Here is a 25,641-nt window from a genome sequence, read left to right on the forward strand (position 1 = left end):
GCCAAGCTGGGAGTCCAGCCAAAACCAGCTATATCCAGCTTAAACCAGGCTGGTCAAGCTGGTTTTAGTTGGACTTGGCTGGTCATTTTCCAGCCTAACCAGCTAAGACCAGACTGGAAATGGCTGGAAACCAGCCTGGAAATGGCCAAAACCCCTTTAAAACCAGCCTGGTCAACCAGCTAAAACCAGCCAACCAGCCTAGGCTGGTTTAAGCTGGATTTTTCAGCAGGGCTGAGTAGCTGTATATAATTAAAATAAGATGTATGAAAACATAATGTGGTTTGTAAAGCATGAACACACATTGCTTTGAATCTTATAAACAAAACCAAGCCTTAAAATACACTCTGAACCACCACTTTAAAAACTACTTATTTAAAATGAGCTGAAGAAACAATTCTTGAAGGATTCTTTAAGACGATGTAATTGTTTAATGTTAAATCCACTTAAATTAGTAAAAAAATAATAAGTTAACTTAATTCGTTCATGCTTTCCCAACACAAATCGATTTTTTTTACAGTGCATAAGGTCAAACCCAGCGTCAGTATGAAGTTAAATAACAGAAAATCAAATCTCTGAGACAGATGTGCACTTTCGGAAAGGCACACGCTGCTGGGTAATAGGCTAAATGCAATTTCTCCTGGTCTTTGCATATACATCGCATTAGTTCAGGGCAGGTATTAAAACACAACGAGACCTAAAATAGAAGCTCACCCTGATGTGAACCATCATTCATGCATGAAGCAGGACCTGGCAGCGCTTTCTACTCAACAAACATCTTCCGGAGGATCGAAAGATGTGCATTTCTCTCACATTAACACATGCCATCTGTCTGAGTCTGCAGTAACCTGCTCTCAGCTGAGGCTAAATTACAAGCAGATATAATTGTGCTGTCTTTTCAGGGTTAGGAAAGGACATTCTCTACATGCGCAGTAAAAAAATAGGTGCTTCAAACTGGGAGAAACTACACACAAAAAAAACAAGGAACACTTTTTAAACAAAAAAGTTACTTTGCATTTTTATTATTTAAAATGGATCATTTTTAAATAAATGAATATTAAAATACAATTATTTTTATTTTATAAAATGTAAATAAATGTATTAAATGTTAATGCAAATAAGTAATTAATTTCTTTAAAAACACATTCAATGAATTGATTAAAGTAAAATGTGAATAATATAACTAATGTTTAAATAAATTATATATAAATAAAAGGAATACAATTTGTCAAATTTGTTTTAAATAAATAGATGAAGAATTAAAAAATAAGAAATTGCTAAATCAGTAATACTGGACTAAAATAAGATTTAAAACGAAATTACATAAAATGTTGTTTAAATGGGGCAGCAAGGTGGTGCAGTGTTTAGCCCGATTGCCTCACAGCAAGAAGGTCGCTGGTTCGAGCCTAGATCAATTGGTGTTTCTGTGTGATGTTCTCCCCGTGTTGGTATAGGTTTTCTCCGGGTGCTTCTGTTTCCCCCCACAGTCCAAACACATCCGGTACAGGTAAACTGAATAAGCTAAACTGGCCATAGTGTATGTTTGTGTGAATGCAAGAGGGTGTATGGGTGTTTCCCAGTGTTGGGTTGCGGCTGGAAGGGCATACGCCACATAAAACATATGCTGGATAAGTTGGCTGTCAAAGAAAATGAATGAATAAATGTGGTTAAATAAATAATAAAATAACAGCAAAAATCAGTCCAAGGCAAAATATTTGAACAAAATATGAATAATATATTTTTTAAATATTTTTTTCTAATTTTTTGAGTGCCTTGAACTGATTTTGCTGTGTATTCTGATGAATTCCTTACCCAAAGGACATCGACACATTATTTAAGCTACCCCTGAGCACTTTTTATTTAATTTTAAATAATAAAACAAAATTTAAATAGATAGAACTAGTATTTAGATATATATATTACAGTTAAATAAAATAAATAAAATATTAAAATCTATTTTAAATAAATAAATGAAAAATTAAACAAATGATAAATTGATAAATAATTAATAGTGGACTAAAATAAGATTTAAGAATAAATAAAATATGATTTGAATTAATATAAAACATGTAAGATGTAATATTATAGAAATGAGCACTTTCCAAATAATATAAACAAAATGTATATTTAAATAACATTTGAATAAATACAACTATTATTTTATTTTATTGTTTTAATAAAGATAATGAAATAAATAAAATAATAAAAAAGTAATAAATTGATGAATAAATAATAATACTAGATTTATAAATAAGATTTTAAACTAAATTAAATATTGTGTGATCTAAATAAATAATAAATATAGTGATATTTAGTGTATACATTTTAGTGTATACTTATGTATATATGTGTATACATATGTACATAGTGTATAATTATGTAATTATAGAAATTAGCACTTTCCAAACAAAATTGTACAAAATGTAAATTTAACATTTGAAAACATATAACTTATTTATATAAATAAATGATATTTATATGAAAGGAATAAAATATTAAAATCTTTATTAAAAAAAGGAACAAAATATTAAAAGCTTTATTAAAAAAAGCAATAAAAAGATTAAAATATAGTAAATTGGTCAATAAATAATAGTGCACCAAAATAAGATTTAAAAATAAATTTAATAAAACATGTTTTAAATAAATAATAAATATAAAAGAGTATATAGTGTATAAAAATGATGTAATGTAATAGAAATTAACACTTTCCAAATAATTACAAATTGTATTTTGAATAACATTTAAATAAATAAAGCTATTATTTCTTTTAATTGTTTAAATAAAATAATAAAATAAGTAAAATGTGTTTTAAATCATTAAATATAAATATAAATATATTTATTAATAAATAATAGATTTATGAATAAATATGACTAAAATTAAATTTAAAACCTAAATTAAATAAAATGTCATCTGTAATTTGTTTTAATCATTTCTAATAATTTTTTTGTGTCTTTTATCTTTGTTTATGTTAAGCACTTTGAATTACCATTGTGTATTACTATCGCTATATGAATAAACTTGCCTTTCCATTTAAATAAATAATAAATATAACAGTATATAGTGTATACACAAATGATGTAATGTTATAGAAATGAGCATTTTCTAAATAATATATTACAAAATGTATATTTAAAGAACATTTGACTAATTATTACTGTTATTTAAATATTTTTTATTTAAATAAAAGGAATAAAATATTAAAATCTGTTTTAAATAAATAAAATAAAAATTTAAAAAAATAAATATTAATTGGTGAGTAAATAAGTGTGGACTAAAATAAGATTCAAAAATAAATCAAATATGATTGAAATAAATAATAAATATAAAAGAGTATATGGTGTAAAAAAATAATGTAATATAACACTTTCCAAATAATTTATTACAAAACAAACATTTAAAAAACATTTAAATAAAGAACACAAATATTTTATTGTTTAAAAAAATAATAAAATAAGTAAAATGTGTTTTAAACGATTAAAGGAAAATAAAAATAAATAAATTGATGAATAAATAATACTGGACTAAAATAAGATTTAAAACAAAATTAATTGTGTGATTTAAATAAATAATAAATATAAATGTATAGTGTTTACAATAAATAAATAATATTTAAATAAGAGGAACACAATAAAACGTTAAAGAAATGAGCACTTTACAAAGAATATTTTACAAAATGCATATATTTCTTTTTACAATATATTACCGTTTAACACATTGAAAAAATCTAGCTGCCATTATGAACGCCATGTCGACCACCCAGTGTCATAATGACAAGCTTTGCACAGTCAAGCACTCTTAAGTTTCACAAGAAAATGTTTGAAATAAACTAATAAATGAATAAAAAGTTTTATGTGACTTTCTGTAAAGGTTTTCTCAGCGTTAAGCCAATATTAGACAAAAAGTCTTATGAAATAAGCATAAGCTCAGGTCATTGTAGACAACCACATGTTTTAATAAAGAAGAATTAATGCAGAACAATGCAGTTTAATGATTGGTTTCTCAATTACTTAGCATTATCAAATCAGTCAAAACATTAATTTTCAGCCACGTCTTCAGTTTTTAATCATACTCACATGAAGTGACCCGTATCATTGCCCCCGACTCCAGGACTTTTCAATTTCTGAACCAATATGCGAATCACATTCAGGAAGATGATGATATTAGCCTGTCAGACAGATGGGGAATATATGAGGGAGCATCGTTTTCTGTTGATAAATCTGTTTAAATGTTGTCAATTATAACTCACAAACAGAGAAGCGGTGATCGGTCCTTTAATGATCCACCAGATGTTCATATTATCTGTGTCGTCCCAACATCTGCAATGAGAAATCAATATTTAATGACTCATTTATTTATTTATTGCAATTGTTTTGTTTATTGATAATGTCCTAATGCATTTTATTATTTTTATAAAATGTATAAAATAATCAATAAATGAAATTTAAAATTAAAAATATTTTTTAAGTAATAAAACTAATGTTTAACTGTTATTTAAGTAGTATTTTAGTTTACAATTTAATGTAAATAATTAATTTAATAAAAATAGGTTTAAGTTAATTTATTAAAATAGCATTTAAAAATAGTTTAAATTGTTTTTAGATAAAAAATAAATAAATTTTAAACTAAATAAAATAAAGTATTATTTCAATTACTTAAATTATTTTTTGCATATGGGAATTACATGCAGAATGTATTTATTACAACAACTTTAAAACTAATGAATTATTTTATATATTTTTTTAATTTGGGTTGGGCGGTATGAACAAGGTTGTATTTCATATAATATTTATAATGTTTATAAAATGTCCTTGCTCCATTTAACATCGCAAAAAATCATTTAAAAATGTGAGAATGAAAACTGCATCTACAGTTGAAGTCAGAATTATTAGCCCACCTTTTTTGATTTTTTTACTTTTTAAAATATTTCCCAAACAATGTTTAACAGAGCAAGGAAATGTTCACAGTATGTCTGATAATATTTTTTCTTCTGGAGAAAGTCTTATTTGTTTTATTTCGGCTAGAATAAAAGAAGAATTTAATTTTAAAAGAAACATTTTTGGGACAAAATTATTAGCCCCTTTAAGCTAATTTTTCCCCCCGATAGTCTACAGAAAAAAACAACATTATTCAATAACCTGCCCAATTACCCTAACCTGCCTAGTTAACCTAATTAACCTAGTTAAGCCTTTAAGAGTCACTTTAAGCTGTATAGAAGTGTCTTGAAAAATATCTAGTCAAATATTATTTACTGTCATCATAAAGCAAAGATAAAATAAATCAGTTATTAAAACTATTATGTTTAGAAATGTGCTGAAAAAATATGCTCTCCGTTAAACAGAAATTGGGGAAAAAAATAAACAGGGGCGCTAATAATTCAGGAGGGCTAATAATTCTGACTTCAACTGTACCCTTTTTTCAGTGTATGATAGAATTTTGCCATAAAAGAAAGTCATGTAAACAAGGTAAAAAGGTTGTAATAGTATATAGAGTTGAGGACGAAATGAATGCAATTGATTTTAAAGTTTTAAATCTGACTTACCCTCTGTTATCATAGAACTGTCTGGTCAAAACCCACACGACAAGTACAACTGATGGGACACCTGCAGAATTAAACAAAAAAACAAAAAAACACTCACTTTCTCCATATTAACAGCACAAGTTTCATAGCAGATCACAATAATGTGACAAAACCACCCTATGTGGAGAGATTTTACCAAGAGGGACAAACGGATTTTCACCAATTGCAGATGGTAATTGGTGACTTTATTACCATAAATTGACTTTTCCCTGCCAGAATTCCCTCTGTTGACATGACTTTTATGCTTTTTGTTGACATTACCATGGTTTTTTGTAGTCTTTTCCGTTCAGTGATGTGCATTAGAGTAGAAATCAGCGCGGGACTAAATTTTGAATCCCGCTCCCGCCAGGTTTTAGTCCGAACCTAACCGCTCTTGCTTATATTCAGCATTTGTTGTCCCGCTGCCCGCCCCGCCCCATTTTGCACCCGCCGCATCCATTCCGTGGTGGGGGGGGGGGGGGGGGGGGGGGGTGCAGAATCCAGACAGCCTATAACAAGGTGTCTGTATAAACACACAGCACCAAGCAAGTGACAAAGACAGCATCACGCTCTCTCTCATTCACACACACACACATAGACAGCACGAAACTCTCTCTCTCATTCACACACATACAGACAGCAACAAACAATCTAAACACAGAATCACATTCTCTAATTCACACACATACATAAGCGTGCTCGCTCGCTCAGGAGTTACCGACCGCTCCAGCGCTTTATTCGGAAATTTATTCCCGCACCGCAAGAAATCTGATTGGGATGCAGATGCAGACCTCTTAATTAGAGTTTTATGTTACATCTGATGTTGAAAATGAATGCTTATTCCATTAATTTTAAGTGTTACCAGATGGTGTTTAGCAGTTGTGTGAATGACACTGACATCTGACACTGACATGCTCCTTCTGTATATTGGCATGTTTCTCTGCTTGTTGGAAAAAGTTGTTTGGTTCATTATATGACTCATGTCTCATCTCATCACCACATGCTTAAGCTGTGGTCACACTGCATATTTTGACGCAGAGACTTCCATTCATATGCAAGCGAATGCAGCAGAAGTTTCGCATGTCCGCTTCCAAAAGTATCTACAGTATGTGTACAATATATTTTTAATGAATTGATGCTTTAATGCTCTCCTGGAAGCTTGTGTTTTTTTTTCTGTGCTGTTTTTCAGGTTTTACGAACCCCATCCGATGAGAATGTACCACCAGAAGTATTTCCTCTGCGAGACGAAGGTGAGCGCGAGCAGCGTCTGCAGGTAAAGCCCTTCCACCAGCAGCCAGAAGTAATTGGTGAGGATGCAGAACTGGAAAAAAGTCACAGCGCTTTTGCACAACACCTGAGAACAACCACACACACACACATAGTGACACGTCATATCTGTTCAACATCCAACACTTTGAATTCACAGCAGCAGAGTTGTTATTGTTGATAAATAAATATATACATTCTGCTAGTTTTCAGCTTGCAGTGACATTTAAAGGCTTAATTAGGTTAGTTAGGCAAGTCATTGTATAACTATAGTTTGTTCTGTAAACAATCGAAAACAAATATTGCTTAAGGGGGCTAAAAATATTGACCTTAAAATGGTTTAAAAAATTTAAATCTGCTTTAATTGTAGCCGAAATAAAACAAATGAGACTTTCTCCAGAAGAAAAAATATTATAGCAAATACTGTGAAATGTCCTTGCTCTGTTAAACATCATTCCGGAAATATTTAAAAAAAAAAAACATATATACATGAGATAACATTCATTCATTTTCTTTTCGGCTTAGTCCCTTTAATAATCTGAGGTTGCCACAGCGGAATGAACCGCCAACTTATCCAGCCTATTTTTTATGCAGCAGATGCCCTTCCAGCTGCAACCCATCACTGGGAAACATCCATACACACTCATTCACAAATACACTGGTCAATTTTAGCATACCCAATTCACCTATACCGTGGGGAAAACACGTGGGGAAAACTGTGGGGAAAACCGGAGCACCCGGAGGAGACCTGGGGAGAACATGCAAACTCCACACAGGAATGCCAACTGACACAGCCGAGTCTCGAACCAGTGACCTTCTTGATGTGAGGCGATCATGCTACCCACTGCGCCCCGCAACCCCAAAAGATAACATGAAAATAATTATAAAATGAAACTAATGATAATAAAACAGTGTAGAGTTTAATGTTGTAAAGCACTCACCGTGGACATTAAACAGTGATCTTGCGTTTCGTCTGAGAATAAAACAGTGTCTTTAATGAAAACCGCACTGGCCCGCAGGATGAAGGACACAAACAGATTGATGTGGATGTAGTTTCTGGTGCAGTGGAACTTCCTGTAATGGACAACCAATACTATACATTAAAATGGAATTGTATAGATTGCATGCTCAATATATAAATGTATATACAGTTGAAGTCAGAATTATAGCCCCTCTGAATTATTTGCCCCCGTTTATTTTTTTCCCCAATTTCAGTTTAACGGAGAGAAGAATTCTAAACATAATAGTTTTAATAACTCATCTCTAATAACTGATTTATTTTATCTTTGCCATGATGACAGTAAATAATATTTGACTAGATATTTTTCAAGACACTTCCTTACAGCTTAAAGTGACATTTAAAGGCTTAACTAGGTTAATTAGGTTAACTAGGCAGGTTAGGGTAATTGGGCAGGTTATTGAATAATAATGGTTTGAAAAAATATTATCAGACATACTGTGAACATTTCCTTGCTCTGTTAAACATCATTTGAGAAATATTTTAAAAAGTAAAAAAAAATAAAAAAGGAGGGCTAATAGTTCTGACTTTAACTGTAGATGCAGTTTTCATTCTCACATTTTTTAAACGATTTTTTGCGATGTTAAATGAAGCAAGGACTTTTTATAAACAATATAAATATTATATGAAATACAACCTTGTTCATACCGCCCAACCCAAATAAAAAAAAATATTTAAAATAATTCATTAGTTTTAAAGTTGTTGTAATAAATAAATTCTGCTAGTAATTCCCATATGCAAAAAATCATTTAAGTAATTGAAATATTACTTTATTTTATTTTCATTTTTTTCATTTTTTTTATCTAAAAACAATTTAAAGTATTTTTAAATGCTATTTTAATAAATTAACTTAAACCTATTTTATTAAATTAATTATTTACATTAAATTGTAAACTAAAATACTATTATCAGACATACTGTGAACATTTCTTTGCTTTGTTAAACATTATTTAGGAAATATTTAAAAAAGAGAAAAAAATTTCAAAGGTGGGCTAATAATTCTGACTTCAACTGTATTTTTATATATATATATATATATATATATATATATATATATATATATATATATATATATATATATAATTTTTTTTGTAAATCATGAAAATAAGTTATAAGAGCTTTACCTGAAGCATGTGAATATGATGACTGCAGTTATGAGTGATATTAGCGATGTTGCGTATCCTGCGGTGTAAAGCTGTTTTAAAGTCGATAAGTAGGTTGTCTGAAAAAATAAATGCAAAGAGCAAAAAAGACTTAATGCATTTCAAGCACAACAGATTTGTCAGTAACTAATAAGTGATTCTGAATAAAACTATACCAATGAAAACCCTTTCAAATGAAAACCGCCAACTTATCCAGCACATGTTTTGCGCAGCGGATGCCCTTTTAGCTGCAACCCATCTCTAGGAAACATCCATACACACTCATTCACACTCATACACTACGCTCAAGAATAGGTCCATCGTCCTACCTGACCAGTGATCAAATGTGGCTGCAAAGGGCCCACAGAAGTATAAATCAAGCCTTAACAGAGCAATGTCATGTGATTCCACATGCGCAGGGCCAGACGGAATCTGCGGACATTTTTTGCTATTTCTGTTGAGAATTTTGCTAAAAAACTGCGGATTTCTGTGGAATTATTTTGGGAGTATCCAGCGGAGTATCATAACTTACATCTTAATATATTAAATAAAAAGTAATAAATTACTGAATAAAAACTGAATAAATTCAGATTTACACATTTACTCAAGTAAATAAACAGAATTAATAATGGGCTAAAAATCTGCAGAAATCTGCGGAATTCTGCGGAAAATATGCAGAAAATATGCAGAAAATTTCCGGAATTCTGCGCGCGCAGATTCCGTGTGGACCTACACATGCGGTAGAGAAAATAATTTTTAAAATTTACTCGAAAAAATTTGATCGATTAATCTCCCAGCCCAATCAAAGGGGCATTAATTTATGTCTAATAGACGTCAAAGTTTTGACATCAAATCGATTAGCACTTTTGACATGTTTTTTATTGTGTTTTTTTTTTTTGCTGTTGGGATAGTTAGAATGCATTATTCGTTATTGCTCATTTACTTCAGCATAAACAAAGAGTCCAATGACCGGCTTTATTTTTAAAACACTCCTCGACAGATTTTCTTTTTATATAATACGGATCATAAAGTTGTATTCATCTCTCATTCTCTTGCTGCAGATGGTTTGTTTAACTGTTTTCTTGCTAGTAAAGCGTTCAGTTTTTACACACCATGTGCGACGCAAGCGCGACACAACTGACTCTTAAAGGGAATGAGATGAGACTCTAATTGGTTTATTCTCAAAACCCACCCAGAACTCATTAAGAGAATAAGCTCAACCCTGTTAGACCATGCGCCATGGCGCAGAGCGTGTTTTTCCGTCCTTAAAATAGCATTTTGCTGTCTGTTTCGCTACATGTGGAGAGCGAAACATCACCTTCCTGCGTTTGTCGCAAATTACGTGACATCATCTTGACAAAGGAGCTTAGCCAGACATGCCCCGGCCCGAACCGCATGGATTGAGCAAGCTATTTTTAATATAAGGAGGAAAATATATATTTTTTGAGGTAAACATTCATGAACTAAATTTAAGACCTCGTAAAAATGTGATTACGACTTTTTAATACCTTTTAAGGTCCTTAATTTTCTTATAATTGATTTATCAACTTTAATACTTTTTAAGACCCCGCGGACACCCTGTGATCAATTTGATGTAAACTTTACTTTGAAGTTAAAATGACATCAATCTTTTTTAAGTTGTCAATTTGATGTTTTTTGACACCAATATTAGGTGTCAATATGATGTTGTTTTAACATAAAAATAGTTTACATGAATTATTGGGACACCAATTCCATTGTAAAATTGTCATTTGTAATTGCAGCTTTCAGATTAATAAAACTTTTCGTATATTATAATACTTTTTTATGTCACTATTTTGGTGGTCAATAAACCATCAATGCGTGGATGCCAAATAGAAGTCAAAGTTATGACATCAAATTAGTTATCCTTTTTTGATGTGTTCTTTTTTTTTTTTTTTTTTTTGATATTGGGGTAGTTAGAATGCATTATTCCTTATTATTTATTTACTTAGGCATTGACATAGAGTCCAATGACCTGCTTTATTTTTCAATAAATCCTCAACAGACTGTAATTAAAAAAGAGGAAAAACGACAGGAAACAAATTAAAGCTGGAATTTAAAGCATCAAAACAAACACAGTGACCAAGTCCAACACACACACAAAAACAGAGCCTCTCCGAACAGGTAATGCTTTCAAAAATGATGGCCATCGCTTTAAATTATGCATGCATAGTTATATAAATATATATTCACCACAGTCCCAGACTCTGAATCATCCTCAAAAGCACAGGCTTCCTCATACGGCGGATACGGGTCCGTCCAGCCATTAGACATGCAGTTCCTGTAAATAAAACCTGAAGAATAAACAGCAAAGCATTATGGTTTTTAAATCGTTCCCTCGGGTGCTTTATTTTTTTTTTTTACATTTCACCAAACCTTGCTGCTTGAGAAAAGCACTTAAAAACTCGACCACATAATGAGCAGTCATTAAAATCTCATACGCTCGAGCGACAAATAAGTCTTAAGTTTGTCAGTTGTTTCTGACTCCTGCTGATCAGGCCTCATTTCACAGAGCGTAAGCACAATTCCCTCTTCAAAACAGCTCCTGAAATACCTGCAGACGCCTGGAGAAATGCTTTAGGGAAAACACGATCACTGGAGTCGGCTGCTGGGTGAGTTTCCTGGAGCTATACACTGTCGGCTTTTTGCCCATGATTCGGATGTCTGAGATGAGCAATTCCATGCAAACGTCAAACTTGCTATGGAAAAATGTATAAAGGTTCCATACATATAGCGAAACCCTTTTAAAGTTGTTTGTGTAAGCTTGTATTGTACTGTAAACACACTCAAAATGTCGGTCAACATTTTCAAATGATTTCTTGTTATTTTATATTATTTATTATTCCTAGTCACATAAGCGCCAATGTCGCATCCGTTACATACATAACGAAGGTTTTTTCTCTACTCGGTCCTGGAAGGCCAGTGTCCTGCAACAACTGATGGCAGTTATTGAGTTTGGACACCCCTGCTATACAATATTATTTATTTCTAGTCACTCAAGAGCAAAAAATGTAAAATAGTTTGTGTAGGCTTGTATATAAACATTTTTGAAAAATGTCTGTCAACGTTTTCAAATAATTTTCTACTAGTTAATATATTTTATATTATTTATTCCTATCACACAAGTGCCAATTTCACATCTGTCACATACAGTTGCCCTCCTGTTTATTCATTCATTTTCTTGTCGGCTTAGTCCCTTTATTAATCCAGGGTTGTCACAGCGGAATGAACCGGCATTTTTACGCAGCGGATGCCCTTCCAGCCGCAACCAATCTCTGGGAAACATCCACACTAAGTTTAGCCTACCCAATTAAATTAGCCTACCCAATTCACCTGTACCACATGTCTTTAGACTGTGGGGGAGACCGGAGCACCCGGAGGAAACCCATGCGAAGACAGGGAGAACATGCAAACTCCACACAGAAACACCAACTGAGCCGAGGTTCGAACCAGCGCCCCAGCGACCTTCTTGCTGTGAGGCAAACGTGCACTGCGCCACTGCCTCGCCTCCCTCCGCTTTATTCTTTTTCAAATATTTCCCAAATGATGAGCAAGGAATTTTTTACAGTATGTCTGATAATATTTTTTCTTCTGGAAAAAGTCTTATTTGTTTTATTTCGGCTAGAATAAAAGCAGTATTTACTTTTTAAAAACTAAATTATTAGCCCCTTTAAGCTATATCTTGTTTCAATTGTCTACAGAACAAACCATTAATATACTTGGCTAATTTATCTAAGTAAGCCTTTAAATGTCACTTTAAGCTGAATAATACTATCTTGAAAAATATCTAGTCAAATATTATGTACTGTCATCATGGCAAAGATTAAACAAATCAGTTATTACAAATGAGTTATTAACTATTATGATTAGAAATGTGTTGAAAAAATATTCTCTCTGTTACGCCCAATTCACATGGGGCTTTAGCGTTAATGCTTGACAGAGTGCGTGTCTAAAGTTGGGGCTGATGCGATCGTCATAGCAGCCAATGAAATTAGTCACCAATAGGCCACTGTCTGAGCTGGTGTATTTGCATACAGCGATTTGATTGGCTGAAGCTTCTGTTAGCGCTTGAAAAGTTGAGCAAGTCCCAACTTCTGCAGCGAGCAACGCCTCTGCAGCGGCGCCGACGGATCCACAATGCAGTTCGGTAATGTCTGACATCACCCCTTCAAAGTGAATGGGAAGCGTTGAAGCTGATGCCCTGTGTGAATGGAACAGAAATTGGGGAAAAATATAAAGGGGGGCGAATCATTATGACTTAACAAAGCTTTCTTTCTCATAAATGCAAAAATGTACGGGGATTTGTGTAGGTTTGTATTTTAAAAATTCTGAAAAATGTCTTTCAACAATTTTAAATTATTTTATGTTATTTAGTATATTTTAAATCATTTATTACTAGCCACACAAGTGCCAATGTCACATCTGTAATGGACAGACGTCCATTACGGACATTAAAACTAAATTAAACTAACAACAGTCGCTAAACTAACTGAAATAAAATTATTAAATAAAAACTGAAATTACTAAATATTTATTCATTGATTTTCCTTTAGCTTAGTCTCTTGATTTATCAGAGGTCGCCACAACGGAATCAACCGCCAACTATTACAGTGGTTGCCCCTCCAGCCAAAACCCAGTAGCGAGAAAACTGATAAATATATAAATAACTTGACAAAATTGCGTTCACAATATGAAAACTAAACTGAATCTAACAGAACCATTAATTAAACAAACTAAAACTGAACAAACTAACAGCACATTTTAAAATAGTACTGCAATAAAACATCATTTAAATGCAAATCTATAATAATCTTGTTATAGTAAACTCAAAACATTTTGGTCACATCCACTAATAACACGTTTATTTCCCCCAATTAAATAATAAAACACGTTTACAGATTGATATTTTACAGATCCTTTAACTGTTTTAGAAAATATAAGCAAATGTTTTAATATACTGTAAGCATGCAGATTCTCTTTGAATGTATGTTTCAAGTTTTTCTGCAAATGTCACATCCATAACGCGGGAATTCATCCATTCATTCATTTATTTTCCTTTGGTTTAGTCTCTATTTCAGAGGTCGCCACAGTGGAATGAACCACCAACTATTCCGGCACATGTTATACTGAGCGGATACCCTTCCGGCAGCAACCCAGTACAGGAAGACACCCACACACTCATTCACAATCTACGGCCAATTTAGTTTGTTCAATTCACTTATACCGCATATGTTTGGAGTTGTGGGGGAAACTGGAGCACCGGGAGGAAAGCCAGGCCAACATGAGGAGAACATGCAAACTCCACACAGAAATACCAACTGGCTCAGTCGAACCAGTGACTTTCTAGCTGTGAGGCGACAGTGCTAACCAATGAGTCATCAGACTGCCCTAACGCTGGAAAATTTCCTATTATATTTTTCTTCTGGATAAAATCTTATTACTTTTGTTGCCTAGAATATTTCTTTAACTGCTAAGGTTAATATTAAGGTTTTTTATTTGTGTGAAGAACACTCTTGTCCTTAATTAACCCAACCTGCCTTTAAATTGCACTTTAAGTTGAATATTTTATTGCTGATATCTTGTAATAGTGTTAGTAAAGGAATATGTATGTCATTGTGGCAAAGGTGAAAGAAACTCAAATCAAAACATGTGTTGAAATCTCTCCATTAAACAGCATTTGGTAATTATTTTGAAAAAGAATGAAGAATTTCAGAGGGAGGGCTAATAATTTGGTCTTCAACTGTACTGTATATCTCTCAGAGCCGATTCTGTCTGCATTAAAACCAGTTTGTAAGTGTCCGCTGAACATCCTGATCTGTAAGCACTTCCATGGGATTTTAAATATTAACAAAACCAGCGGTCCTGAATTTTTAATCCGACATTTCCAGGGTTTTAAAGGGAAACTAATCCTGCAGATGTGCTGTTTAATGTTTAGGGTCAGACACAGATGTTTTAATTCCTTACTGAAAGACAACTTTGATGGAATTGTGTGGATTATAAAAATGCTTCTTGTTTATAGGAGACTGACATATTTGTAAAAACATCATGTTTTTTTATCTATTTTTTATGAAAGGCATTGAAAAGTCACTGACGCACAACAAAGGAAGCACTGGGAAGTTAAAGATCGATCACATGTAAGGACTGGATATAATGGTGCTGGGTAAAAACGATCCATTATTACATTCACTGCTAGCTTCATTCCATGTCAGTATTGATTTTGAAAATCCTCAGATCTTGTTTATTTCTTTCAAAGCTTTTTAATGCACAGCCTTGACTAGATCTGTAGCTCAACAAAAAGGTTGTATTTTACTGGAGATTGCTGAACCTGAATAATGCACTATATGAACAGCTTGATTTTGTTATTTCACAGATGGAAAATGAAACAACTGATGGCAGGGTCAAACTCTGGTCACTCTGAATTTCTGGCGTTTTACAAGGATTTAGCATTAGGTCTGCACAATATATCATTTGAGCATCGATATCGCAATGTGTGTATCATTTGAGCATCAATATCGCAATGTGTGTATCCGCAATAGTCACATTGCAGAATTAGATTATTTCTTAAAGATTAAAATATAAAGACATTATTAAAAATGATTATTTTTTAAAATAACTCATAATGTTGACCATGTTATTTTACGCTTGATTGTTAAATTTTTGTACCTGAATACTGTTAGACTTTCCAGAAAACCATAAAGCATTGTTTATTTAACATTTATCTTTGCTCTATTGTATTAGTACGCTCAATGGACACTTCATTAGGTACTCCTCTCCAACTGCACGTTAACACAAATTTCTAATCAGCCAATCACATGGCAGCAACTCAATGCATTTAGGCATGTAGACATGGTCAAAACAATCTGCTGGAGTTCAAACCGAGCATCAGAATGAGGAAGAAAGGGGATTTAAGTAACTTTGAATGTGGCATGGTTGTTGGTGCCAGACGGGCTGCTCTGAGTGTTTCATAAACTGCTGATCTACTGGGAATTTCACGCACAGCCATCTTTAGAGTTTACAGAGAATAGTCTGAATAATAGAAAATATCCAGTGAGCGGCAGTTCTGTGGACGCAAATGCCTTGTTGATGCCAGAAGTCAGAGGAGAATGGCCAGACTGGGTCAACCTGATAGAAAGACAACAGTCCCTCAGTTAAGCACTCATTACAACTGAGGTCTGCAGAAGAGCATCTCTGAATGCTCAACACGTCCAACCTTGAGGCGGATGGGCTACAGCAGCAGAAGACCACACCGTGTGCCACTCCTGTCAGCTAAGTTACAATTCACACAGGCTCACGAAAATTGGACAATAGATTGGAAAAATGTTGCCTGGTCTGAAAAGTCTCGACTTCTGCTGCAACATTCGGATGGTAGGGGCAGAATTTGGTGTCAACAACATAAAAAGCATGGATCCATCCTGCCTTGTATCAACAATGGTGTAGGGGATATTTATTTTCTTGGCACACTTTGGGCCCATTAGTACCAATTGAGCATCGTGTCAACGCCACACCCTACCTTGCTGACCATGTCCATCTCTTTATGACTATCTTCTGATGGCTACTTCAAGCAGGATAACACACCATGTCTTAAAGCGCGAATCATCTCAGACTGGTTTCTTGAACATGACAGTGAGTTCACTGTACTCAAATGGCCTCCACAATCACCAGATCTCAATCCAATAGAGCACCTTTGGGGTGTGGTGGAATAGGAGATTTGCATCATGGATGTGCAGCCGACAAATCTGCAGCAACTGCTTGATGCTATCATGTCAATATGGACCAAAATATCTGAGGAATATTTCCAAAACCTTGTGGTATCGATGCCACGAAGGATTAAGGCAGTTCTGAAGGCAAAAGTGGGTCCAACCCAGTACTACAGTAGTAAGGTGTACCTAATAAAGTGGCCGGTGAGTATATACGCTCGTAACTTATTATATTTTATGCAAACACACTGCATAAAAAAAATACTTGATCATCCTAATCTATCTAAATGAATAAAACCTTTCCAAATAGAGCTATTCAATTCATCTGGTGAAATTATATTCATATCGCAAAATATATACCAGAACATTTTATAATATAGCATTAATATAGGCGATGCAGTGGCGCAGTAGGTAGTGCTGTCGCCTCACAGCAAGAAGGTCACTGAGTCGCTGGTTCGAGCCTCGGCTCAATTGATGTTTCAGTGTGGAGTTTGCATGTTCTTCCTGTGTTCGCATGAGTTTCCTCCGGGTGCTCCGGTTTCCCCCACAGTCCAAAGACATGCAGTACAGGTGAACTGGGTAGGCTAATGTGTATGAGTGTGTGTGGATGTTTCTCAGAGATGGGTTGCGGCTGGAAGGGCATCCGCTGCGTAAAAATGTGCAGGATAAGTTGGCGGTTCATTCCACTTTGGCGACCACGGATTAATAAAGGGACTAAGCCGACAAGAAAATGAATAGCATTAATATAGCATTTTCCCAAAATCGTAAGCCCTATCTAGCATGCAACAACTTTTTTATAAAAGTTATTTAAATAATTACCAATATATCATTTAAGAGCACCGAATCTCTGTCCATCATCTCTCTCTTTTGTATTTCCAATGAAAATTATTCATGTAGTCCCAACGCAAATGGAGTAAGTACATTTCCATTTCATGAATACAAAATGATTGTGTGCTGTGAAATTACCATGTGAAGAAATGTTCGGGAAATAGTGGCGCATTAGCAAATTTAATTAGCTAAATTTAGCCAGCTGCAGAATTAATATTTGAGTGGATGTACTGTATGTATATACAGGTTGTCTCTCTCTGTGGCTCTCTGTGACTCTCTGTCTGCATATTCAAACATTCTGTAAAATCACAGTCCTGTAATTGTAAAGACTAGTGACCCGGACGCTATTACAAGACCAAACCGTAAAGTAGAACTGTGACAGCTTTCAGCCACGCTTACTGAACACCAGGCCTCAAGAAGCAACTCTGTTTGACAAAGCTTTCATATGACATGAGCCTGAAGCTCAGCTGAGTCACACCGGCTGATGATAAAGAGAGACGGCAGTGATCATCAATGCATAACAAACTACAGTAAGATAGGTGGATGGGTGGGTGGATAGATGGCTGTATGAATAGAGCATGGCTGGATAGGTAGATGGATAGAGGATGGGTGGATGGACTGATAAGTCGATAGAGGATGGATTGCTGTGTTATGAATGTATGGCAAAATGGGTGGACAAATTCTTGTATTGATGATTGATAGATAGATGATGTAGGATACTCTTAGTGTTGGGAGGGGCATCTGCTGGATAAAACATGCCAGAGTAATTGGCGGTTCATTCCGCTGTCGCAACCCAAGATGAATCAGGGACTAAGCCAAAGGAAAGTGAGATAGAGAATGAATGGGTGAATGACGAATAGATAGAGGATAAATATAGGATGGATGGATGATGGATGGATTGAATGATGATTGGATGGGTGGATGATGGATGGAAGGATGGATGGGTGGATGAATAGAGGATTGTTGGATGATGGATGGAAGGATGGGTGGGTAGATGAATAGAGGATTGGTAGATGATGGGTGGGTGGATAAAGGATGGATGATTGGATAAGTAAATAAAAATGGATAGATACAAGAATGAATAGATAATAGATGGATAAATGGGTGGATAGAGAATGGATAGGTGGATGATGGATGAATTGAACAATGGAAAAATGGTTGTGAGAATGATGGATGGATGGATTGGTGGACATAGGATGGGTGGGTGGACGATAAAGGATTGGTAAATGATTGATGGGTGGGTGGATAAAGGATGGATAGATTACTGAATAAAGTGGATAGAGAATGGATAGTTAGATAAAGCATGGATTGGATAGATGAATGTATGGATAGGTGGATGATGGATGGATAAATGAATGGATGGAAAAAGGATGCATGGATTGAATGATGGATGGAAGGGTGAATAGATGGGTGGGTAATGGATGGATGGAAAGATGGGTGAGTGGATGGATAGAGGATTGGTAGATGATGGATGGGTGGGTAGATAAAGGATGGATGAATGGATTAGTAGATAAATTATGGATGGATGGATGGATGGATAGAAGACTGAATAGATTATGGACAGATAAATAAGTGGATAGAGAATGGATAGGTGGATGATGGATGAACTGAATGATGGAAAGATGGTTGTGTGAATGATGGATGGATTGGAGTATAAAGGATGGATGGGTGGATGGATAGAGGATTGTAGATGATAGATGGGTTGGTGGATGGATAGGTGGATTGATGAATAGCGGATGCTGTCAGATAAATGATGGATTGGATGGATGAATGTATAGATGGGTGGATGATGGATAGAAAAAGGATGGATGGATTGAATGATGGATGGAAGAGTGAATAGATGAGTGGCTGATGGATGGATGGAAGGATGGGTGGGTGGATATATGGATAGAGGATTGGTGGATGGATAGTAGACCCACAGTCAGCAGCTCACGTCACTTGAGATTTCCCGGCCCTGAATACAGCATTATATGAAGACAAAAATGATATTTTTGGGTGAATTATGCCTTTTAAATACAGTGTGTGACTCTTTTAACATCATTTGGAGGTGTCCATGTCGCTGAGCAACGTTTGGGAAACAATAAAAAGACCCGTGCAGCCGCCTTTGCTCCTCTCCTGAACTTGAAAATATGATTGGCAGAATCTGAGAAATGCTGGATTAAGATTGTCTAGGGGGGGCGAATCGAGATTGCGATGTTTTTTCGATTAATTGTGCAGCTCTAATAGATTGATAAAGGGAAAAATAGACGCATGAGTGGATGGATGAGGGATGGATGGATGGATAGATGGATAAATAGGTGGATGGATAGCTAATGGATGGAGGATGGATAAAGAATGATGAAGATGGGAGGATTAAAGTGAAAATAAACCCAAAAATTAAGATCCTGCAAGCATTTCTTCCTCCTTCACCTGTTCCAAACCTTAACGAGTCTCTTTCTTCTGTTAAACACAAATTTTTAGGAAAGCTGGTAATCATTAACTATTAATTTCCACAGTATTTGACTACGGATGTCAATGTTTTCTTCTAGTTATACATGTTTGTGTGTGTTCAACAGAAGAGAGAATCCCTTAAAGGCAGAGTTGGGAAGTAACGAAGTACAAATACTTGGTTACTGTACTAAAGTAGATTTTTCTAGTATCAGTACTTCACTCCACTACTTGTTTTTTGACAACTTTTTACTTTTACTTCTTACATTTTTACACAAATATCTGTACTTTCTACTCCTCACATTTTTAAAACCACGGTTGTTTCTTTCGTTTTCATGTGTTCGGTGGTGCGATCTATATTATTTCTTAATAAGAATTTTATAAAGATTTGTACATTTAGAAATAAAACAACTAAACACTTTATAAAAATGTATGCATTACGTTTTTTTATTTTTTTTATTTCTGAGTTATGTATAAGTGCTGCTCCTTGAAGAAATAAGCAGCTTTAGCCTACACTGTAACAAATGGCTGCGAAAATTACAGCATTTTTTTACAGCAGCTGATTGTTTTTCTAATAATACAGCATTTTGCTTTAAAATGTGCGATTTCTTCGTGCAAGTTTAACGAAGAATACAGGATACTGCTGTAAATTTCAAATCTTCTGAGGCATTATGGGATATTCAACGAATAAGAGTGGAAGAGTGATTTACTTCTGTGGTAAGTTTATTCTTTATATATGTAAGTTATGTGTGTTGTTATGTAAGGTGAACCTCCGACTTGCGTTTCTAACGTCACATTAGAATTATGTTTTAGTTAAAACCTAATCCTAACACTTGTGATTTATATGGTGTGATAAACCCTTTTGCTAAACCGTATTCAACCTTAATGCAGAAAAAAAAAAGTTTGCAACTTTTTGATAAGAATTTGATAAGAATTTATTTGAACAAAAAAAATAAATAATTCAATATATTTTGCACAGATTTCAGTGTAAAACGTAAGACATTGTTTATAAAGATAGACGGGCCTACAATCAACATGAATGGCAGCTGATGTTTTTGATCTAACAGCCGCAAAACTACATGCTGAACACTGAGTTTGCATCAGGAAGATGATACATTGGCGGCATTTTTTAAACAATGTTGTTAGGCTATGTTGCAGAGTTCGATGCTGCTTGGCTACTTTCATAACTTTGGCAGCTAACATTTTACATAAAAATTGGAAATGTCATTTATTTTATATTAATGTATCAATAGAATTTGAGGGCTCGTTACCTACACTGTAAAAAAACCTAATTTTACAGAAAATATCCCTTAATTTTTTACAGTAATTTTTTGTCATTTAAAATTATATGTAGAACTTGGTAAAATGACAACCAGTCTCTCTAAATTCACAGTTTGACTTTCATTTTAGGTACTTTATCATTAAAGACAAATTACTGACATTTTTTATTTTTATACAGGGAAATTACAATATTATTTATACAGTATTTTTTCTGTTATTTTAAATTATATTCAAAAATCCGTAAAAATTACAAACAATATCTGTAAATGAAAAGCTTGACTGTTATTTTATGTACTATATAAGTAATGACAAATTACAGCAATTTGTCTGTTTTATACAAGAAAATTGACTTATTATTTACACAGTGTTTTTTTCCTTTTTTTATGAAGTACATTTAAAATTACGTAAAATAAAAGTAATAAATTGTAATTACTTGCTCTGTAAAAAAAAAAAAATCTGTTATTAGTCATTTGACCTTTTTTTTTACATTTTTTTTTTACAGTGTACCTATCCTCACTCATAATCCTTCAGCTTCATCACGAATTTATCAGGCGTCGCCACAGCAGAATGAACCGCTAATTAATCCAGCATATGTTTTACACAGCCGATACCCTTCCAGCTGCAAACCAGTACTGGGAAACACCCATACTCATTAACACACACTTATACACCACTGCCAATTTAGTTACCTATTATTCACCTATACCGCATGTTTTTTGGACTGTGACTGAAACAATTACTTTTTGCTTTTTTGATTTTGTACATTTTTGAGGCGGTACTTCTTTACTTTTACTTAAGTACAAAAGTGTAGTAAGTACTTTTACTTTCATCAGAATCGTTTTAAACATGAGTATCTGTACTTCTACTTAAGTAAAGGCTGTGTGTACTTTTGCCATCTCTGCTTAAAGGTTTGGACCTTTTTGCGAGTGAGAGTGTGTTTCCATTTTTGGGTGAACTATCTCTTTAAGGATAGGGAATGGGATGGGTTGATGAGTGCCGGATAGACAGACAGACGGACAGACAGACATGTCAATCTGACCTTGAGTGTTGGAGATGTGCTGAAAGACATCAGAGCAGGACACATTTATGAGCTGTCCAGTGTTGGCTGTGTGCCAGCAGCGAATCCCATCCCAATCCGTCCCACAGCCTGAAACACACGGCGGAACATCATGACACTGTCAAAATCAGCCTAACAAAATTGCTCAATTCACAATATACAATCATCCTTTCAATCACCGCTCCCTTCCCTTGACCATTATTTATGAAGTTGTACGTTTTCATATTACCCCAGTCTGGTTCAGGTTTGCTGACTTATCCGTCTGCATTAACAGAGCAGGGCTGCTTTATATAAATTTAATCTTATACAAACAGGTCTCTCTAATGTATATCCGAATGTCACATCTGTCTTTTGTCATGCTAACGTGTGCAGGGCTTTGAATACAACAGCTCATCGATGCAAAACATTTATTCTGGTCGCTGCCTAAAGGCATAATTAGGCCCCATCTGCTCAAATGCAACTTTTTTGACAACTATCAGTGTGCTCGTGATGCCACTGAATATTCATGAGCTCATCATGCATGTCATTTGCATTTAAAGGTCAGTCACATTGAATTTGCTAATATTTGTCGGTGTCTGTGTTTATATGCAGTGTTAATTTCAGTCTATTAAAATATGTACACTGTAAAAAAATCTGTAATTTAATTATTTATTTCGGGAAGCTGGGGTGCCGGAAAAAAAAACGTAAAATAATATTTGTTAAATTACAGAAATATACCGCAAAGTAAAGGGTGTTAAATTACAGAAATTTACCAGAAATTTAAATGTAAGGAAATTTTTGTAATTTTAAATCCATTGCTTTACAGTTTATTTCTATAATTTAATGGCCGTTATTTTACGGTTTATTTCTATAATAACGGACGTTTTTTTACGATTTATTTTTATAATTTAATGTCCTTTATTTTACAGTATATTTCTATAATTTAACGGCCGTTATTTTACAGTTTATTTCTATAATAACAGCCGTTTTTTTACAGTTTATTTCTATAATTTAACGGCCGTTATTTTACGGTTTATTTCTATTATAACGGCTGTTACTTTACGGTTTATTTCTAAAATAACGTCTTTTTTTTACGGTTTATTTAATTTAACGGCCGTTATTTTACGGTTTATTTCTATAATTTAACGGCCGTTATTTTATGGTTTATTTCTATAATAACTGCCGTTTTTTACGATTTATTTAATTTAACGGCCGTTATTTTACGGTTTATTTCTATAATTTAACGCCTGTTATTTTACGATTTATTTTTTTCGGGTTATTTTTGGCAGCAGGGGTGCCGGAAATAAACCGTAAAATAACGGCCGTTAAATTATAGAAATAAACTGTAAAATAACGGCCGTTAAATTATCAATTTAAGTTAAAATGTCAGATTTTTCCAATATCCCTACTTTACAGTTGCAATGTTTCGTTTTTTCTGTGATATATTTATTGCGATATTAATACAATTTTACCAGATGGCTTGAATGGTTCTATTTGAAGAAAAAAAACAAACACTTGAGTTTAGATTGATTGTGGTGATTTTGTAAGAGTGTGGATTAGGGCTGCACAATATATCGTTTCAGCAACAATATCAAAATGTGCCCATTCGCAATAGTCACATTGCAGAATCTACAATGTTGAACTGGTATTATTATGGACCAGAATTTGAAAATTTTTTGCAATGTACAACCATAAAGTTAACAAAAAGTTTATTATTAATGTGTGTTTTTTGTTATTTTATTAAGTTTGAAAAATATTCAGGCATAAGAAAATGCATGTTTAACTTTAAGGAAGATTAATGGCATTTATGTGTATATACTATGGAGACTATATGGTGTTACTTTACATCTGTTTATTCAATTTTAGTATTTATAAATTGTTAGAATTTCAGATAACCATAACACTGTATATTTAATTTGGTAACACTTTATTTTGATGGTTCATCTGAGTATTAGTAGACTGTCTGCTTAATATCTGTTCATACTGACATTTACAAATCCTTTAACAGACATTTAACTGACTAAGAAACTTTGGAAGTTCTGTACTTGTCAGCTTACACTAACTCTAACCCTAACCTAACAGTCTACTTATAATCTAATGAGAATTAGTTGGCATGTAGATGCAATGTAACTAAAATTTAACAAAAGACCCTCAAAATAAAGTGTGACCTTTTATTTGTAGAGTATTGTTGTTGCACTATTATATTTCTCAATGATTGTGAGTGGTTCATTTTATTTTATGTAGATGCACCCCCTAACAAAATCATGCCAATGTATTGGAAATTGCAGACTGATCTTACGAGGAAACGTAAGTATTTTATGTTTTGTCAGTTTAGTGGGTAATTCGTACGAATTCGTACAAGTTCAGTCGTACGAAAATGTAAGATTTTTAAAAGGAGGCGTGGCACCAAACCCCACCCCTAACCCCAACCGTCACTGGGTGATGAGCAAATCGTACTAAATTTTAAGAATTAGATCGTATGTATTCATACGAATTAGCCACTAGATCAAAAAGTTACGAATTGCAGTGAGATTGCGTTGGAAATTGTGACTTTTTTCAAATAGATATATTAATTTCATCTGGTGAAATTATATATTCAATATCGCAATATATATCGTAGAAAAAAAAAGTAATGCAATGCCAGTTTTTGTCAATATCGTGCAGCCCTTGTGTGAATCATGTATAAATATAATAAACAAATTGCATGCAAGAATAATTACAATAGAGTTAAGAAAAAAGTCAAAGAATTGGTTTCTGGAGAGTCAAACAGTATTCAGATACAGAAACTGAATAATGAAATGTAAAAAATAACACTGTATAGTCTTCTTTGTAGTAATTCAGTAAAGTTAGTCATGTTCTACATTTTTGTGCCCAAATGTTTTAAACTTTATCGAAATGCCTTTAAAACACATACAAATGAAAAAGTTTTACTCTGTTATGGTTATACTCTGCAATGACTCCACAAATCTCATGAGTTTTCAGTTGTCAATCCTAACAAGGGCTGCATGATATTGGGAAAAATTGGATGTTGTCATATTTTACTTTTCTGCAATTAAATATTGCGATATAAATACAGTTTCACAATGTGTTGAATAGCTCTATTTGACAGTTTTGTTGGGAGTCTAACAGTATTCAGGTACATAAATAAATTGTTCACAATGCAAAAAAAAAAAGAAAAAAAAACTTTGTCTTGTTTCTAGTCAAAAATATCTCAAAATCTTAGATCAAGTAAAAACAATGTTTAGTTTTCAACTTCGGAAGAAATAAGTCACAATTGAGAGTTTTTCCTTTAAAACAAGCTAAATTATTTGCCAATGGGCTGAGTCAAAGCTAGTTTTTCTTTAGAATGTAGATGTTAAACAGGGCAA

General features: G+C 33.7%; 1 protein-coding gene across 4 annotated transcripts in view; it reads right to left on the bottom strand.

Moving 5' to 3' along the window:
* Positions 1-25,641, bottom strand: part of ghrhra (growth hormone releasing hormone receptor a) — a 53,621-nt gene that overhangs the window by 12,783 nt on the left and 15,197 nt on the right. For 2 of the 4 annotated variants that reach the window (NM_001131052.1, XM_073916753.1), the window contains 8 exon segments: positions 4,074-4,165; positions 4,247-4,316; positions 5,540-5,600; positions 6,758-6,911; positions 7,765-7,897; positions 8,966-9,063; positions 11,198-11,298; positions 22,277-22,384. In NM_001131052.1, the coding sequence (NP_001124524.1) occupies positions 4,074-4,165; positions 4,247-4,316; positions 5,540-5,600; positions 6,758-6,911; positions 7,765-7,897; positions 8,966-9,063; positions 11,198-11,298; positions 22,277-22,384 (817 nt within the window). 4 annotated transcript variants of the gene reach the window in all.

Source organism: Danio rerio, chromosome 2 (genome assembly GCF_049306965.1).
Source record: "Danio rerio strain Tuebingen ecotype United States chromosome 2, GRCz12tu, whole genome shotgun sequence".
NCBI classification, from domain to species: domain Eukaryota; kingdom Metazoa; phylum Chordata; class Actinopteri; order Cypriniformes; family Danionidae; genus Danio; species Danio rerio.